We start from the raw sequence: 19,294 nt of genomic DNA on the forward strand, positions 1-19,294 counted from the left end.
CCAAAACCAAAACCAAAACCAAAACCAAAACCAAAACCAAAACCAAACACAAACAAACAAACCCCAAACCAAATTCATGGTGGACTTCACAGAGGTTTGAGAGAAAAAAGCTATGATTTTCTGGTTTTGTTACATAATTCTTGTTCTTGTCATTTGTTGCTAATGTTATTTTTCTGCCGTTTCATTGTTCTCAGAGAGAGACAAATGTATTTTTACTCATATTTTCCCAGTACACTGATGCCCTCTGCAATCTGTACCACTGCGGAGCTCCAGGGATGTGTGCTTCTTTCCACATGGAGCGTTGAGCTACCAGACATGCGCTGTGCAGTAGTTACTGTCCTTTGATGACCAGTGTTGGCAGGGAACAATGGACCCGTGCACACGGTGTGCGGCATGTGGCTTTTATCTCCGTAATTACCCACACAGAGTCGCTTCTCTGTACCGTGGCTTTAGTGAGTTTCTCCTTTGTTATGTGTAGTAATTATGATGAAAAGCAATTTTCTAATAATTTCTTTTTAGAATGTCTCCGTGTTAGGCTTTATGGGCAAATGGTAGGTTTGGGAGGATTGTAACATTGTTACTGCTGCAGAAGAGCTGGGCTCAGGCCTCTCCGTTGTAGAATTTCCTTGTGATAAGGGTGGGAAGTCTTTCCAATTTTTGTAGACTGTTGATTTTTGTTAGTGAACTGGAGGGGAGCTGAGGCCTGAGGAAGGTTGAAATTAGGAACCCTCACTTTTAACCGTGAGCAGTCTTGTGACTGTAGACATTCCCCGAGGAGGAGAGCATCAGGAGGAAGCAGTACAATCAGGCTACTTTTCACAAAAGACCTGCAGACCCTGCAGACCCTCAGACAAGAACCATTGAACGAATCTTGCCAAGGCAGCCAGGCTGAGCCTGAGTATTTACTGAGGAATTCACCGTGGGCTCCATCAGTTCAGAGAGTGATCAGGGAGGTGGGTTTGGTCCTTGTGTAGGCGGATGGCTGACAGGAAGTCCTTCTGTGTGCATGGTGCACACACAGGGAAATAACTGTTTACACAGCACGTGCATTGCTAGGCTTTAGAAGCATCTAGAGATGACTGCAGCATACAGGAGAATGGAGGGCATGGAGACGTGACACACCAAACACTGTCCTGATTTAAGGGCCTCGTGGATCTGTCCAGTTTAATACTCTGGGGGAGGAGCCAGTTACATACAATTTGGTGTGTGTGTATGCATTTGCACAAATATATGTAAATACACGTAAATACAACTTGCTGACTCCAGTTTTGCTGGTGGTGTGGATACAGTTGCAAAACGGATCTCTCTGCATTGGACAATCACGAAGGGGGCTCATCCCTGGGAAAGGCCAATTCTCCTTCCCCCTGTAGTCAGAACTCACTGTAGTCAGAAGTAGTTCTTTGTCTAGGGGTGTGGCCCTGAAATTTTTCCCCGTCCACATTGGCATGTGTTGACACTGCTACTGCTCCAGTCTTGTTCATGCTGACATTTCTAGCAGAGACTGTCACGGCAGACTTCCAAGTGGTCTGGCTTTTACAATCATTCCATCCCCACCCCTCCTGAGATGTTTCCAGAGCCATAGATGAGGGAGCTATGTCATAGATGGGTTCCTTGGCGCTGGGCTCGCCATCTATTTGTCTCTGCTTTGTTGTGGTTTTCTGTGGTGGTCTCCACTTGCTTCAGAGAGAAGCTCCTTTGATGAGGGGCGGTAGCTGCACTTACCTGTGAATATAAGGATATGATTTAGGATGTAGTTAGGATTTCTGCTTGTCTAGCAGAGTGGCAGCAGTAGATGCATAACCTCTCTAGTCCCAGGAAGCTGGCTAGGTTTCTAGCGCTAGGCATGATTTCCCTCCGGTTGAGTGGACCTAAGAGCTATTGGCTGCCACGTGTGTGCCACACAGTGCACCTTTGTGCATGGTTTTAAAGCTAGCATGCAAAATAGTGAATTCCATTCTGACTTTTTTATACACATGAGTTTATTCTGATTCATCCATTTCCCTATAATCTTACCCTCTTCTTACTGAAATCCTTCCTTCCCACAAACAGCCCCCACTTCTGCTTGCATACCTTGTGGGCGCCATTACTTCCTTACCCCTCCTCTTCTCCTTCTTTTCATCATCCCCCTTTTTACCTTTAAAACAGACACACACACACACACACACACACTCACATACACACAGACATACATACACACATATACACACAAACATATACACATACACACATACACATATACACACATACAATATGTATACACACATACATACACACACATACTCATATACACACAAACACATACACACACATTCACATATACACAGGCATAGGTACACACATACACACAAATGCACATACATACACACATACACACAGACACATGCATACACATTTACATACATATACACACATACACATACATACACATACACACACATATATACTCACATATACACAGATATGCACACATACACATATACACACTCGTATATACACACATACACATGTACATACATATACACTCACATATAAATATACACACATATACAGACATACATATAGACACATACATACACACTCACATATAAATATACATACAGACACATATATACACACATACATACACACACATACACAAACACACACATACACACACACACATACATGCATACACACTCACTGCTTAAATATAGAGTCAGCATTTGAGGGAAAGCATGCATTATTTGAATTTCTGCATCTGGGTTATTTAGCTTAACACAATGATCTCCAGTTCTGTACACATTTCTTTACCCCCATCATCTGTCATTAGACAGCTAGGTTGATTCCCTATCTTGGCTATTATGAATATGTGTAGGTCAGAGGACAGCTTGTAAAAATTGCTTTTCTCCTTCTACCATGTTGTTCCTAGAGATAAAACTGATGTTGTCTGGCTTAGCTGCAAGCATCCTTCCCCCCTGAGCCATAGTGTCCACCTCCAAAGCCATTTTGGTTTGCATTTTGGTAGCATGGCTTTTATTCCTTAATTGTCTGTTGGTTTTTATCATTGAGAAGATTCCTTGGCTCCTTGTGTAGTCAGGACCTCTATTTGGCTAGCTGGCCTCTGTTTTAGAGTTTCCAGTGCCGTAGCTGAACTTCTGAGGCAACTTCTCAGGGCTCTTCAGGTAGCAGAAGCAGAAATTTCTCAAGACTAGACCCTGAGATATAGGACTGATGTTGGCCCAGCAGTGGCTTCCTGAAGAAGAGGCATGTGCTAGACAGAGTCCAGGGCAGAAGGGTACATAATGATGGAGACAAGGATGCAGATGCTGGAACTCCCAGGGTCATCTCAGTTGTCTAGAGAAATGACTTGACCATGTCGGCCCAGGAAGCAGCAGCCTTGAGGCATATAAGGTACTGTTCTTGTCCTTAAAGAAGCAGGGAAGCCAAAAGGACTCTTCATTGGTAGCAGAGGACAGAGGGGCTCACACTGCCCCTTGCTCTGTAGGTGTTTGTGGGGAGTCTCTCCAGTGAGGTCAGACAGTGCCAGAATGACTACAACGCTGGTCCTGGCTAATGTGTCGGAGTCCATTTTGCTTTCATGTCTTCTGGGCTTTCACTGAGAGGAGCTGCCCGGCATGTGAGGATCAGGGAACAGTAGCAGTGAGTCACGGTTACAATAGATTGTAGAGCATGGGAGCTCCATTCGTCTTCACACAGTACCTTGACTTTGGCTTCTAGACCATGAGTTATTGTCCTTCTTTTAGGGACTGGCAGACTAGAGTGGCAGGACCAAACACAAGTAGGCTGTGAGTACTACAGGGGTCACTTAGCCCAAGTTCTTTGTTCATTCTGTCCACACAGAGGCAGAGGTAACTGTGGGGCCAAGATGCAGGGCAGAATCTACACAGATTGGGGCCTTCACAGAGGAATGGAGTCTTCATGGAGCAATGTCTTCACGTGCATGCACCTGTGTGTCAATGTGTGAGTCTATGTATGTGTGTGTGTGTGTGTGCATAAAGAGACACACACACAGTCATACACACACAATCACACACATGAACACACATATACACTCTCACACACATCTATACATATACACTCAGTATACATATACACACACACACACAACATGCATACATACACAAACACACCCTCTCTGTCACACACACACATACATAGCCATGCACGCATCCAGCAGAACTACACAGGAGTGCTGTCTTGCAAGCTGTGTTAGGTTGGTTCCTGCATGTGTGTGATGCTTAATTTTATGAGCCCTCTTGACTGGGTCTTGAATTTCCTAGATATTGACTATAAGGATATTTTTGGATGAATGTAACAATTCTGTATTAATTTTTAAGATTATATTTTTGTGTGAATGCCATTAGAATTTTGATTGGGGTTGCATTGAATGTGCAGGTCACTTTGGGTGATGTGATTGCTCAGATAATATGAATTCTTCCAACCCATGAACCCTAGCTGTCTTGCTATTGATTTGTGTGGAAGGTGATGTCTTTTTGATATTCTGTTCAAGTAGTGGACTGCTCTCCTGATGAGGTTTTGCTTGGCTTCAAGTTTTGTTTCCATTTGCTGAGTTGACAAATAGCACACCCTAGGAGTCACATGGCTTTGGGTATGATGAGAGAATCTCTGTTGTTATTACCTCCGAGCCACTCTCTTATTTGGCAAATATGGCCACCAAGAAGGCTGAAGAGCCCTTATCTGACTGAGTAGTGCTGCTGTCATTGAATCTTGCCCACACTAGCATTTCTTTGCTTTTCTTTTTTAGATTCTGACTTCCTAAGCTTGTCTGTTCTATGGCAGACAGATGTCTAGGCTCTCCTGAGTTATTTCGGGAAATGAATCTTTTTGGATTTGAGTTAGACAGTCCTAGTTAGGTTTCTATTGTGACAAACACTGTACTGGTTTGTTTTGTGTGTCAATTTGACACAAGCTGGAGTTATCACAGAGAAAGGAGCCTCTCATGAGGAAAGCCTCCATGAGATCCAGCTTTAAGGCATTTTCTCAGTTAGTGATCAAGGGGAGAGGGCCTAACCTATTGTGGGTGGCACCATCCCTAGGCTAGTAGTCTTGGGTTTATAAGAAAGCAGGCTGAGCAAGCCAGGGGAAGCAAGCCAGTAAGCAGTACCCCTCCATGGCCTCTGCATCAGCTCCTGCCTCCAGGTTCCTGCCCTGTGTAAGTTCCTGTCCTGACTTCTTTGGTGATGAACAGCAATGTGGAAGTGTAAGCTGAATAAACCCTTTCCTCCCCAAATTGCTTCTTGGTCATGATGTTTTTTTTTTGTTTGTTTTGTGTGTGTGTGTGTGTGTGTAGGAGCACAAACCCTGTCTAAGACAAACACCATAACCAAAAGTAGCTTGGGGAGAAAAGAAAAGGGTTAATTCTGCCTCTCAGATTACAGTCCATAATCAAAGAGAAGTGAGGGCAGGAACCTGGGGGCAGGAACTGCAGCAGAGGCTGTGGGCACTGCTCAGTGGCTTGCTCCAACATCTTGTTCTTCTACCTTTTTTCTGCAACCTTGGACCTCCTTCCTAGGAATGGCACCGCCCACAGTAAATAATCATTAATCAAGAAAGTACTCCACGGATTTGCTTACAGGCCAGTTGGATTGAGGCATTTTCTCAGTTGAGGTTTCCCTTCCTAGATGTGTCTAGGTTTGTGTTGATTTGACCAATATGAACCAGTTTCCCAACCACTTTTTCATTCTCTCCACCATGATCATATTCATGTAGAAGCAAATGACACTTCACCCAAATGTAGGTCTGTTTTCCTGTCTATCAAGTCTCTAGATGACCAGGAACTGTTGGGACCAAGTTTATCCTTGATTAACTTGTGTTCTGTTTGCTTGGATTAAACAGCTCTCACTCCCCGAGTCCCAACTTAGATACACCTCTCTTTTTCTCTCTGTCTCTTTGTCCTTTTTTATATAGTCTGTTACCCCGACTGTGCTTTTGTCTACCCTTCTCTTCACTTCCCCATTCCCACCACTAGCCTTTCTACTCACCTACAGTGTTTACCTGCCTCTTCTACCCTGGTTGATCTTCATCTTGGGCAGTCTGACACATAGGCCTTGTCTGTAGGATCTGCTATGATGACCATTCCCTTATATAAATCCATCAGCCATGGGGAAGATGGTGACTTCTGTGTATACCCCAATTCCAGGAGAACTGAGGCAGTCTCAACCGTATGTCACCCTGAGTGGAATTAAACAGGGGGCCAGGGCACAACCCTTCCCTTCTCATCTCTTGTATGTCACCCCATCTGTCCCTTCTGTGAGTGTGTGGAGGTAGGAGGAACATTCTGGAAACACCTTAGTGTTCTAAGAAGAAATAATGGTTTTCAAGCAAGGAGGGGAGACTAAGCATGGAGGAGGCAGATGGAGAAGCTGTCCTCTGGGGAAGGGGCATCTCCCGCCCTCGTCCTGAGAGTGCCTTGTGCCGTAACATGACAGCAGAGGTGGTCTGCTGAGTCACTCATAGAGTTTCAGAGGCAGATCAGTCACAGGATTAACTTTAGCACTCCTATAGCGCTGTAGGAGACCGTGTGGTACAATGATGGAAAGTGTGGACTTTGAAGTCACATAGGGCCAATTTTCAGCTCCGACTTCACCTGGATTTAACTGCCTCTTGGGCGTCTGTTGCCTGAGTCCTCAGTCCTGCCTGGTCTACACTTGGGGGCAGTGGGTAGAAGGCACAGAATCAATCACTCAGACTCTAGGATCACGTGAGAATGTGGGAGCAAGCTCATTTATTAATTCTCGGGGAGTGCCCTTTATACCCTCCACCCAAGTCCCATTGGTCCCAAGCAAGCGTGTCCTCCAAGTTTCTGAGTGGCTGTCATTGTCTGCATCACCAATCTCTAGGCTCTCAGGCAGGTTTCAGTTTGGTCGTCATGTGGAGGCTGCCTCTGTGGCTGTGGCCTGCTCACTACTTACCGACGTTTATGTGGAAGCGGCCACCACCCTGGCACAAGGCCTTTCTATCCCCCCTAAAGACATCTAGAGAGGCTCAGTTTTTCCATGAACCAGATGACAAAACTACGATGCTTCATCAGTAATATCACTTCATGAAGGTTGTTAAAGGGTTAAAAAAATCACGTCTCGCAGTAACGCATGACTCAGAGCAAATATCAGTCAAGGACATCTGTCCTCAGTGGTGTTGGAACGACATTGGTATAGGCTCCCTTCACTCTTAATGATGCATGGCGGATCATGAGATTGTGTGAGCACACCCTAACACACTCTTCTGGACAGTAATTTTCACCTTGTTATTTACAGTTGGAATTTAAAAAGACTATGTATGTTAGGAATGGTGGAAGCGGGAGAGGAAGTGATGTCATGATTGTTGGGAGCTTTGTGCTGGCATGGGAGCTTTCTTCCTTTCTCTCCAAGTCCTCTGGTAGAGAAGATTCCTAGACCTTCTACGTGCTGTGGTAAGGCTATGTGTGGGGGTGTGACTGCAGAGGGCACCCGCTTCTTGACAGTTACAGTGTCCTGCAGGATGTCTTAGTTACTGTCCTGCTGTTATGATGAAACACCATGACTGAGCCAATTATAGAACATTTAACTGGGGACTTATAGTTTCAAAAGGTTAGTCCATAAACAACATGATGGTAGCTGAGAACTCACATCTGAACAAGAGAGAGAGAGAGAGAGAGAGAATAAACTAGGGTTCTAGCCTAATGTTGGTATTTGAAACTTCAAACCCCGCCCCCCAGTGACACACCTCCTCCAACAAGGCCACACCTCCTAATCCTTCCCAAACAGCTTCACTAAACATCACATATATGAACCTGTGGGGGCATTTTTATTCAAACCGGCACACAGGATTTTAGAGGAGAGGTGCATTTGGGGCCTTTAATTCTGTTTGCGTAGGTGTGTGGGTGTTCATGAATAGCGTGGGTGCTTTGTTGACTGCAGTGTATGCCAGGCTGTCTGATCCAGGGATCCTCCTGCCTCTGCCTACCTCTCACCACCCATGTGCTGAGATTACAGACAAGCACTGCTGTATCCTGGGTTTTAGGGGTCTGGGCTCTGGTCATTACGCCTGAACAGCAAGTGACTAATTTTAGGAGCCACCTCCCCAGGTCTTTCTCTTTACTGTTATTCTGACAGGGTCTTCGGAAGCTAAAGCTGGTCTTGAATGTGCTACATGAGTGTTGAGCTCCCAATCCTCCTGCCTTGGCCTTCTAAGTGTGGGCTCACAGGTGCACACTGCCACTTCTGTCTTCTGTTTTGGGGACAGAGTCTTGCTGTATAGTCCTGGCTGTCCTTTTATGGCAATCTGTTGCTAGGCTGTCAGGCACATGTCACCTTCTTGCCCCCTCTTAGCTAGCTGCCACATGTCTGTATGTCTTGGAAGTTCCTTACGTTCAGGGTCTATGTCTTACAGTCCGATTGCCCCACGATCTTGCCTTGTCCTTGGTATGTAAAGGACAGTTAAAAAGCACTTATGTGAGTGGGTGAGACGGAAGGAGGGTCTGGTTGTAAGTGTTCATTAGAAACTAATCTTTGAGAACAGTAGGTATACACCTTCACTTAAAAATAGATCACACTAGGGTCAGCAGTATGGCTTGGTGGCTAAAAGTGCTTGTCACACAGGCCTGGTGACCTGAGTTTAACCCCCCAAATCCATGTTAAGGTAGAAGGACCAAACAGACCCTATAACATGGTTTCCTGACCTCTGACCTCTTCTGCCCCATGGCATGAGTGCCCACACACATCAGGCCTACACACATCATGTACATACACACCAATGCACACACATTACCACACATACCATGTCAACACACACACCATGCCCACACAATCATGCACACATACATCATACACACACACACCATGCATATACACACATACCATGGACACACACACACACATCATGCACACAACAGCAGTAATAATGGAATTAATAGAGATAACAATAGATCCACCAAGCTATTCTCAAGGAAGATGACTTTCCCTCTCCCTCCTCTGAGTGGCCTTGGCTAAGCACGGCTCCTGTCTTCCTTGCCTTATGGTAAAAACACTCTTTGTTTTTTTTCTTTTGTGAAATGTAATAATCTTTATAAACTTGCCAAGACAAGAAATAACCTCATCCATGCAGGGCAGAGCAGTCTGTCTGACTCCATGAAGTCAGAAAGACTGGCTACCTACACTGTGAATGATTTATAAACGCTGTCTTAGGGGCTGAGGGATGCTCCGCTGGTAAGGTGCCTGCTGCGTACACAAGGACTTCCATTTTGACCTACACCGTCCATGTGAATGGCTGTGTGCAGTGCTGTGTGCCTGTAACTCCAGTACTGGGGTGGGCAGGAATGGGAAGATCCCCAGGGCTCATTGGCCAGCCAGCCTGGCAGAGTCAGTAAGCTTCGTGTTTACTGAGAGATCATATTTCAAAAATTAGATGGAAGCCAGTCAAGGAAGATACCTACTATCAAGTTCTACATGCACACCTACAAAAATGCTCACATACACACATGCATACATGCATGCATGTACACATACACACATGCAGAAATGCACACAGACACACATGCAGAAATGCACACATACACACATACACACATGCAGAAATGCACACAGACACACATGCAGAAATGCACACAGACACACATGCAGAAATGCACACATACACACATGCATACATGCATGCATGTACACATACACACATGCATGCATGCATACATACACACATGCATACATGCATGCATGTACACATACACACACATACACACATGCAGAAATGCACACAGACACACATGCAGAAATGCACACAGACACACACACAAATGCACATATCCACACATGCATGCATGCACACATACACACATGCATAAATGCACACATGTACACATGCACACAAATGCATGCATGCACACACACGTGCACAGATGCATGCATACACATGCACACATACATACACACATGCACACTTGTGCATACAACCATACAAACAGGTACTTACATAACGCACTTGCTTTGTATTATTGATGTGCTTTCAGTGAGATGGAAAATTAGGGACTCACAGTGTTTCCGTAGGAACTCACTGATGTACACATAAGTGGAGAGATGCTATTCCAGTACGAGTTAACCTCCCAGTTAGAAAGGCCAGTATTTCACTATGTGCACACATACATGGTACGTATACGCTCCAGTTTATAACAGGGAAGAGTATGTCTGTATTTCTTTAGGGGTGCAGCGAGTAGAAATATGTGCAGGACAGAGCGAGGCTAAAATGATGGTCACATTGAAGACTCAGATTTTTATCTGCTCAGTTTAAATTATTGAGATCAAAAGAGGGACACTTGATTTTCCTGAGCACAAGAGGTCTTGACAGCTTTTAATTTTCAAAATGCTAGAACCACAAGAACACTACTAAGCCAGTGTGACCCTGGCTCCTGAGTCAGAGGGAGGGTGGCTGCTGGCGTGCACCTCTGTGAATGCAGGATTTCAAAGTCTGAAGAGGCTCTGTGGTGAACCCCTAACTGCTCTCTGCAGCAGTCTCAGGACGAGGGTCTGGTCACTGTCCTCTTGAGGTTTTCCCCTGTGTGTCCTGTGAGGCAATGTTCTATCCGCTCACTTCCTTTGCTTTCATAGAAAGGCCTTGTAGAATGACCAGGGCTAGTCAGGGTCAGAGAAGCCAATTTGTGTCTTTTGGCCAAGAGAATGATAAGGCTGAGGTACAGTTCAGAGCCTACAAGAATGTGCTCTTGGCTTTTTCTCTGCTTTGTATTATGGGTGTGCTTCCAGAGGATGAAAAATCAGGGCTTGACTGTCTCAGAGAACTCACCGCCCTCCCATTCCCCAGGCTCTTGGGTTGGTGGCTAAGCATGCTTCCTTTCCCAGGACACGGTGAGCTTGGTTAGAATTTTCTTTCTTTTTTTTTTTTTTCATGAACATACAATTTCAAAGTTTACTTTAAAATGTAAATTATCTCCCAGTATTTAACAGGTAAAGAAAATAGCAATATTGATTTTATGTGGTTGTTATATTTTAATTTTCCAAGTAATACTGATTAAAAATATTTACACAACTACTTTTAAGTCCACAGTTTAGCACTCTTATTTGTATGGCTTTAAAAGTTATAGCACAAAATCTTTACATTAAGGTTTGGGGGGAAAGATTCCACTCAAAACAAAGCCTGATATATACATACTTTCCCTCTGTACTTTATTTTAAATACATTAATTTTAAAATGATGCTCATCTAATTTTTTTCCATCTGGTGGTAAAATACTAGTGCAACTTCTCATCAAAATAAAGTTTACCACAGATGGAAGTGAACTTTTCTAATTGAAAATGGCCCTTCAGCTGCCGTTAAATGAAAATTTTCAATGTAACTTAAAGGAAAAAAATTGGTAGTTGTCATTTTAAGCAAAAAATTTGGTTAGAATTTTCAATTCCACGGTTTGGTTTCCCTCTTCCTCCTGGGGACAGGGTTCTGTCTGAGAGATTGTACTCATAAGCATTAGGACTGCCAAAGTTATCCATGTTGACTAATATCTTGCCTCTTGTGTCTTTTCTTTCTTTGTTTGACATAGACACTAATTTTGTGTTGGGGAATGCCCAGATTGTGGACTGGCCCATCGTGTATAGCAATGATGGATTCTGCAAGCTGTCTGGCTACCACCGGGCAGAAGTGATGCAGAAAAGCAGCGCCTGCAGGTATGCCAAATGCTCCTCTAGGAGTGCTCCTCTAAGAGTGCTGGAGTGGGAGGATTTCCCTGATCTGACTCTTGGTGTCTTGTGAGTTTTTATGGCAACAACTCCTGTAGCCATGTGCTGGGAAACCCAGTGGAGATGCAGAACATGGTTCCTACAACTGACAAACCAGCAGTCAGTAAGCCAGGGAACGAAATAACAGAAAATCTATATGGTTTGAGCTCAAAAGTTTATGACGCCTAGGTAGAACTTAATGTGAGAGTTAGAAGATTAAACCTGTTAAAATTAAATAATTAAATCAAGGCAGTCATGTAGCTCAGGCTGGCCTCAAACTTGCTGGGTAGCCAAAGATGACCCTGAGCTTCTGATGTACCTGCCTCAGACTCCCAAGTGCTGAGATTACAGGTGTATGCCAGCATGCCCTGTTTATGCAGGTCTGGGATCTGAACCCAGGGCCTTGTACATGTTACACAGGACCTCTACCAACTGAGTTATGTCCCAGTGTAAAATTTTAAAATGTTATGAACATTTTATAGAGAGTAATTAGAAGATAGGGTCTCATTTATAGAGCCTCATCTCAGCCAGAATTCTTCAGAGGCACAGCTGTGTAGGTTACCCAAGTACACTTGGGCCTGGGTGCTGGAAATGCTGTTTTCAAGGTGCTGGGCTGGTATAAGCCTGGATCCTACCAGGCATTCCTCTGCAGCCATGGCTGGACCTTGGCTCAGCACAGCCTCTGGATGTCCAGACCCCATCTTCTGTGGCGTGTGCGTGAAATGGAACTATCATCTCAGTTAAGAAGTAAATGCATCGTAGAGTGCATAGGTACACCACACGGCTGTGTGTCTCATGTGTCAGATCAGCCTCATAACCATCCGTTGGCAAACAATGTGAAATGCTTGGACAATATTTGAATTTTGTTAAGCTCCAGGTTGTTGAGCCTGACAAATGGACAATTCCAGACTTCTCTTAGTGCTTACAGATTTGGAAATTATGTTTCTAACGCACACGAGTCTTTTGTATTCACCTCCACCTACAGATTCACAACTGTCAGGTCCCAAGACTTAGCTTCATTTTTTGGCCTGACCAGAGCAAGCATTTCCTCCCTTTTTTTTATTGGCTGTACTCACCTCCAGAACAGCAGACACATCCCCTTGATGAGTTTGTCATCTCTTCTTCTATACAATCCTAAGAGATTGATTCAACTGTGACTCCTGAACCCTCCCATCCCATCTGTGCCAGTTGGATTCCTGAGAGCTTGAGCCTTCTATTTTCCTTATTTCATGCATTGCAGATGTTTGCATTCTAATGTCCAGGTAAAGGTAATGTTCACCTCCAAGCTACAGCTTGGAGAAATCCATGAGCCTAATGCGAATGGGTATAACCCTGTACTCCACCTGTGGGGACTCAGATGTGGAGTCTCTGTTTGCCTGTGAGGATGCTGCAGCTGTGGGTACCAGCACTTCCCTCAAATGAGGGCCGCTGGTGTAAAAAATGACTCAGCAAGAAAGAGAGAGAGAGAGAGAGAGAGAGAGAGAGAGAGAGAGAGAGAGAGAGAGAAGACAAGTCATCCAAGTCATCTTGTTCTCAGGCTGGAATGATTTAGTTTTTATCTGTTCTTCATTGTAGAGATTTCCAAGCTCCATTTTGTTTTCCTGGCTCTAGGTTTTAAGTACAGCCTCAAAGCCAAGTGCTGCGTGAGCCTCTACAAGGACATCCACACAGTCAGTCACACTGCCCAGTAGCCAGAGGAACATAAAATGAGAAAATGATTTTAGAAAATTAGCAACTGGGACTTTTTCCTTACAGAGTTCCAGAGTGGAGGAGCCTGGAGTGAGCCCTCTACCCCGTTCCAGCAGCCAGCCTGTATAATGCTCGACTGGATGTTTGGTCTAAGTCAGGAATTGTATTTGATAGTACATTTTTTTGAGGTTCTTTTCTTCTAAAAGCCTATGATTCTATGAGTCAAGTTTTCAAGGAAAAGCTAGAATACATTCAGTACCTAGCATTAGCTGATGGGAAATGCATGATTTGGAGGGCACACCCTTGATTCTTCATGGCCTGTAGGCAGAATCAATAGTGTCCTTGTTGCCTGAAGGCCTGGGGTCTTCAAGGGGTGCTTGCTGGGCCCTGGGTGGTATTAGAGAGCATGGCTTTCCTGTCGGTCTCCTCCTGCATTTTGTTAGTGTCCTGTGTCCTGGTTCATCCTCCTTAGCTGAGGGTTTATTCTGCTCCTGGAAGGATTAGAGTCAATACAGAGGTCTGGGTCCTCTTTATGGGATGGTTCTGGCCTCTTCTCTGCCTCTGCTGAGAACCAGGGCTCATAGGCAGCACCCTGACTCTCCTGAGATTTTTCTCTGATCTTTTACATCCTGTGTATTTACTTCCTTAGGCTGCCTTTTTCCAAAATTGAGCAGCAGGAAGATGTATTATTAAAGACTGTAGGACTTGATTCTCTCAGTCTTTTCGACTGAGTGCTGTTGGTTTTCAGGAGGCAGGAAAAAGCTGTGCAGACAGCAGCAGAGTCCTGTCCTTCCTTAGCTGCTTCTTTGTGCTAGAGCATCAAGTCATACCCCCTTTCTTGTTTGGTAATTTTTTTTCTCTCTCTCCTTCTCTCTCTCCCTCTCCCTCTTTCTTTCCCTCTCTCTCCTTCCCCCTCCCCTCTGGTTCAAATTTACCCAGTCATCTTTCTCAGAAGTCTCCTGGAGTTGTGTTTGTTTCTAAGATATAATCTGACTTCATTTCTCTCTTGCTTAAGATCCTCCTGGGCCCTCCAGTTGGTTACAGGCTAAGATGTCATTTACCTTCGTGGCAGAGATTGCTACAGTCTCTTCTGATATCTTTGTGTTATCTATTGTAACATTTCCCTTCCCTGTCTGCAGTACAGTCACATGGAGCCAATGCATACCCAGGTTTTGCAATGACCTCTGACCTTTGTCAGTGGCACAGGGACTTCCCCGGCATACTCTCCTCCTTCCCCAGCTCTGAGGTCTTACTTGTCTTTGCTTCCCAGAATCCAAGCAGAGCGTCCGCCTTGGTGCACGGTGGCACTCCTTCTTCTAGATCTACCGATTCCTCACGTGTGCCTGTGATTAGAGGCTTTGTTTTTGGGGGGCAGAAATGGGAAAATGGAGGCTTAAAAAAAAGGAAAACCGTTAAATCAATGAGTCTTCTTAAACTCAATGAATGTTTTCATTGTACGCTCATGTAGGTTTATATGTGCATGTGTTCATGTGTGTTCACATATGAATGTATGTGTGTTCATGTATGTGCAGGTATTCATGTGTGTTTGCGTGTTCAGTGCTGGATGTGGAACATATTTAATATACACTGGTAAACGAGTACATACTTGATTTACTTAATGAGGTTTTTGGTTGACTTTCAGTTTTATGTATGGAGAGCTGACTGACAAGGACACGGTTGAGAAGGTTCGCCAGACCTTTGAGAACTACGAGATGAATTCCTTTGAAATTCTGATGTACAAGAAGAACAGTGAGTATCTGAGGCTCAGAGCCCGCTTTCATGTGCATAGCGGGTGAGGTGTTGCCTCCACCTCTGTGGCTATTTGGTTTGTCTTCTTTCCCCTCATCTAGTTACTGGGAGCCATTGTGTGTTACTAACCAATTAAGACTTTTATCTGTTTTTCTCTCAAGAGTTAGTGGTTTTCCTCTTGGTTCATTTATGAATCACTCCTGGAAGGCACCAGGGGAGAGGGAGAGAAGCCCTGTCCTATCTGGCTTTGACTCTACAACCCATAGCTCCTAGCACAGTGAGAGACTCCTACAGGTGCCCAGCTAAGAGTCTGTGAGTAAAATTCCCATGATGACCCAAGGAAGCAGTATTAACTATGTGGCATCATGTATCCGCATTGGTCTTGGCCACAGCTGCTTCCACCAAGCACACAATGAAGCCTGTAGCCATGTCCAAGTAGAGAGCTTGTCTTTCTCTTAGGTGGCTTCTTGCTGAACAGAGGTAAGCTGTCCTAAGGAGTGAGGAAGGCAGAGTGCATGCCCACAGTAAGATCCCTCCATTTGTTGGGGTCAGGGATGGTTGTGTTACAGATCAAACCTAGAGCTTCCAGTGTGCTGGGCAGACATTCTATCAACTAAGCTGCATCTTCAGGCCCCTGGTTCTGTTTTAAAAATGACTTTACTTATAAATAATTCTGTTCTTTGATTGAAGAAGACACCTGATGTTAACCTTTGGTCTCCCTCCATACCCATGTATACCTGCACTCATGCATGTACATGATACAAACATACACAAACACACACACACACACACACACACACACACACACACCACACAGCCAATGAAGAATCTTGCTTTTTTTAAAAGTAAGATTGATTGACAGATTGTTGGTTCAACTAACATTTCTGGAGCGGCCCAGATGGGGCATGAGGATGTGTGTCTGTTGGGTGGTGTTCTGGGCTCAGTGATTGACAGTTTGTTCAGGAAAGCATGTATTGTGTTCATCTCAAGAAGCTGGAACTCCAAGGGGACTGTTCCTGCCTGGCTGGAAAGCCAAGGGTTCTGTTTGCTTGGTGGTTGGTGGTTATACAGGTGTTGACTCAAGGCTGCACTCTGGCCAGGAGCAAGTTCAACAGCACCGTTTCATTGCTGGAACGGGTGCTCAACTCTGGCTTATCAGTAGGTCTCCTACCCACCCCACTCATAGCTATAGGAGAAATGAAGTGCAGGGCTGTGAGGAGCTCTATGCTGGGGCCTTCACTAGGGTGGGATACAGCTCCAAGCCACAGCTCTTACCAGGAGTATGCCCACAGCAGCCTTCTCATAGAGAAGGCGTGCACTGCGAATATGTCCTGAGCTAATAGAGCAAGGTCTGGTTCCCACACCAGAGCCTTCATGTACCGAACAGTGTGACTTGCCCCATGGCGTGAAACAGTAATTGGTAGGTGTATCACCTAAAGAATGCCTTGCTTTTGTGTTTTGCTTAAGAGTTTTAAAGCGTCATTAGACTATGCATTCAACTTGCCCAGATTCAACTACACCTTTGGGACAAAAGGGAGAGAGAAAGTAGTTAAATTGCTAAGTGATTTTACTTTTCATTTCTTCCAGTGGGCACCAGCCCCAGAGGGAGTAGAGATGAAGGTGGCGACTCCCTGCTCTCTGAGGCTGAGGCCCTGTATGGCGAGTCTCTCACCGCACAGCAAGTGATTCTTGTATCGGGAGTTTTGCGCTTTAGAAAGGCAGGCGTTTTCCATGAAAGCTGACTGGTTTAGCTGGTTGGCTACTACAGGATCCACATGTCTCCCCACCCCAGAGGTTGTGGTAGGGATATATCCCCAGCCATGGAGGAACAGGTGACATTGACAGTCTCTGAAGTAGCACTCTGACCTTGGCTCGGCTATGAGGCTGATGTAACAGCTCTGATGTAACAGCTCTTCCCTGTGCCACATCTGATTTTCTCTTCTAGCCTTTAGCAGATAAACTTGACACAGTTCTGCACTGATTTAAAATGGTTGGTTCTTTCAGCCTCTCAAGTGGCCATGGATTTAATTCAAATTCTTCACCCCACATCATATGGTGCTAGGATCTTGTGCCCAGTGTTGTTCCCTGGCTGTTCCTTCTAGTTGAAATATGAGCACACAGTGTGACTATTGCATGTATTTGCGCAGGCTATACTCTGCATGGGGACCAGGGGTAACCAGTGGGTGCGTTGCTTGCTCAGCTCTCTGTGCATTGACTTTATATCTGTGCTGGGAAGGGACATTTCTTATTTACACCAAGCTATCAGTGGGCCAACAGAATTCTGTATGGGGCCAACAGAGCTGTTCACAGGGACCAAAAGAACCGTGTACAGGGCCAGCAGAGCCATGTGCAGGGTCAGCAGACCTGTGGCCAGGCTGATCTCACACAAAACACACAAGGCACACACTGGGGATTCAATAGCAGTAATGCTGATTTCCTCCTAGAAACCTGACTTCGACCTCCCAACTGCTTCCTGCTTCCAGATTTTACCTTCTCCTTTAGGTTTGGTTTGCTGAGCCTGGGAATTATATAGTTTTCTTGTTTGTTTGTTTGTTATTTGGATTCTATACTTATTTCAATTGCTTTTTATTGGCCAACTCTATCAGGTACTGGCTTGCTGCAAGGACGAATGGACAGATGCCAAGTCTGTCCGTACAGCATCCACAGTATAGCCATAGGCGGGTCTCTTAACCCTGATTTAGGAGGTCCGGGAAGGAATTCTTCCTAATAGCCCTGAATGGTAGATTCGAGTTAGGCAAGGAACACAGCTGGTGTAATGGAGGCGGAGTGGGCAGCGGAGAAGAGAGCTCCCAGGGCTTAAGAGACACAGCAATGCTTCTCCGACTTTTGCCTGTGTAGGAACTCCCCTGTGACTAGAAAGGTGTACATACGGCTGTGCATTGAGTCTGGGGAAGGTGTGAAGCTTGCTTTCAGCTGTTGTCTGTATGACTGGGTCACACAGTACTTTCTCAGTAGCCAGGATCAGTAGAAGCTCAGGAAGACTGGCTTCCACACCTGTGGGGTGTGTCTTTCATAGCTGTATTCCTAATACCTGTTGCAGAACCTCACACATGTATAAGGTGCTCCCTCAAAACTCATGAATGGCAGCACATGACTATAACCCCAGCACTTAGACAGGATTACTTCAAGTCCAAGGCTAGCCTGGTCTGTCTCATGACTTATAGCTTGGTCAGGGTCTTATGAGGCAACCGTTCCCCCCCCCCCCCCCCACCCACACATTGCTCTTGCTAATTTGGTCTTGTGAGGTCCCATCTGAATGGCCTGTTACTCTCTGCCTACAGAATTCTATGGCTTCTGAGCCTAAAGGTCCAAACATTTGCATGGCCTCTCCTCAGACTAGATGCAAAGGTTTGTCAGTTCTTGGTACCAGTTTCCTGTATTAGTTTTTTCCCTGTTGCTGTGCTCACACACCTGACCAGAAGATACTGAAGGGAAGAGGGGTTTATTTTGGCTTACAGTTTGAGAGAACCTAGTCTATCACAGAAGGGAAGGAATGGTGGTATTTGGCTTCATGGTGTGACACAGGAATGCAAACCAGCTGGTCGTACTTTGTCTGCTCCCAGGGAGCAGCGTGAAAGACTTTCATAATTCCTCTACTGCTGGGTGCTGTGGTTTGAATGTGGAATGTCCCTCACAGGCTCACAGCTTGGACACTTGGTTCCCAGCTGGTAGAGCTCTTGGGAAGGTTCTGAAACCTTTGGGAGGTGGAACCTTGATATAGGAAGTGGTGGGTGCTGAGGTTTTATGGCCTCACCCCACTTCTTCTTTCTTTTCTGCTTGCTGACTGCCAGCCCAGTGTTTCTGCTGCTGTGTCTCCTCTGCCATGATACACTGTGTCCTTTTAGAAACTGTGAGCCAAAATCAATCACTTCTTCTTAAGTTGTTACTGTCCGGTGTTTTGTCTCAGCCACAGGAAGAAAACTAACACACTGGGTGTTTATGCAGCTCTCAGCTTTCCTTGTTGACCGCAGCACTGAGCCAGGTGTGCTGACGGTCTCCTTCTCCCCAGCACTCAGGAGGATTGAATTTGAGGCTAGCCTGAGTTACGTATTGAGACACTGTCTTAAAAAAATCAAAACCAAACCAAACCAAACCAAACCAAACCAAACCAAACCAAACCAA

At 45.2% G+C, this 19,294-nt stretch overlaps 1 protein-coding gene across 2 annotated transcripts in view; it reads left to right on the top strand.

The window, feature by feature from the left end:
- The window catches only part of Kcnh1 (potassium voltage-gated channel subfamily H member 1), a 304,488-nt gene that overhangs the window by 15,722 nt on the left and 269,472 nt on the right, over positions 1-19,294 (top strand). For both annotated transcript variants that reach the window (XM_028760606.1, XM_028760615.1), the window contains exons 2-3: positions 11,539-11,662; positions 15,045-15,151. In XM_028760606.1, coding sequence (XP_028616439.1) covers positions 11,539-11,662; positions 15,045-15,151 — 231 coding nt within the window. The remainder of the gene's footprint in view (positions 1-11,538; positions 11,663-15,044; positions 15,152-19,294) is intronic.

This window comes from Grammomys surdaster, unplaced genomic scaffold (genome assembly GCF_004785775.1).
Source record: "Grammomys surdaster isolate TR1022 unplaced genomic scaffold, NIH_TR_1.0 130, whole genome shotgun sequence".
NCBI classification, from domain to species: domain Eukaryota; kingdom Metazoa; phylum Chordata; class Mammalia; order Rodentia; family Muridae; genus Grammomys; species Grammomys surdaster.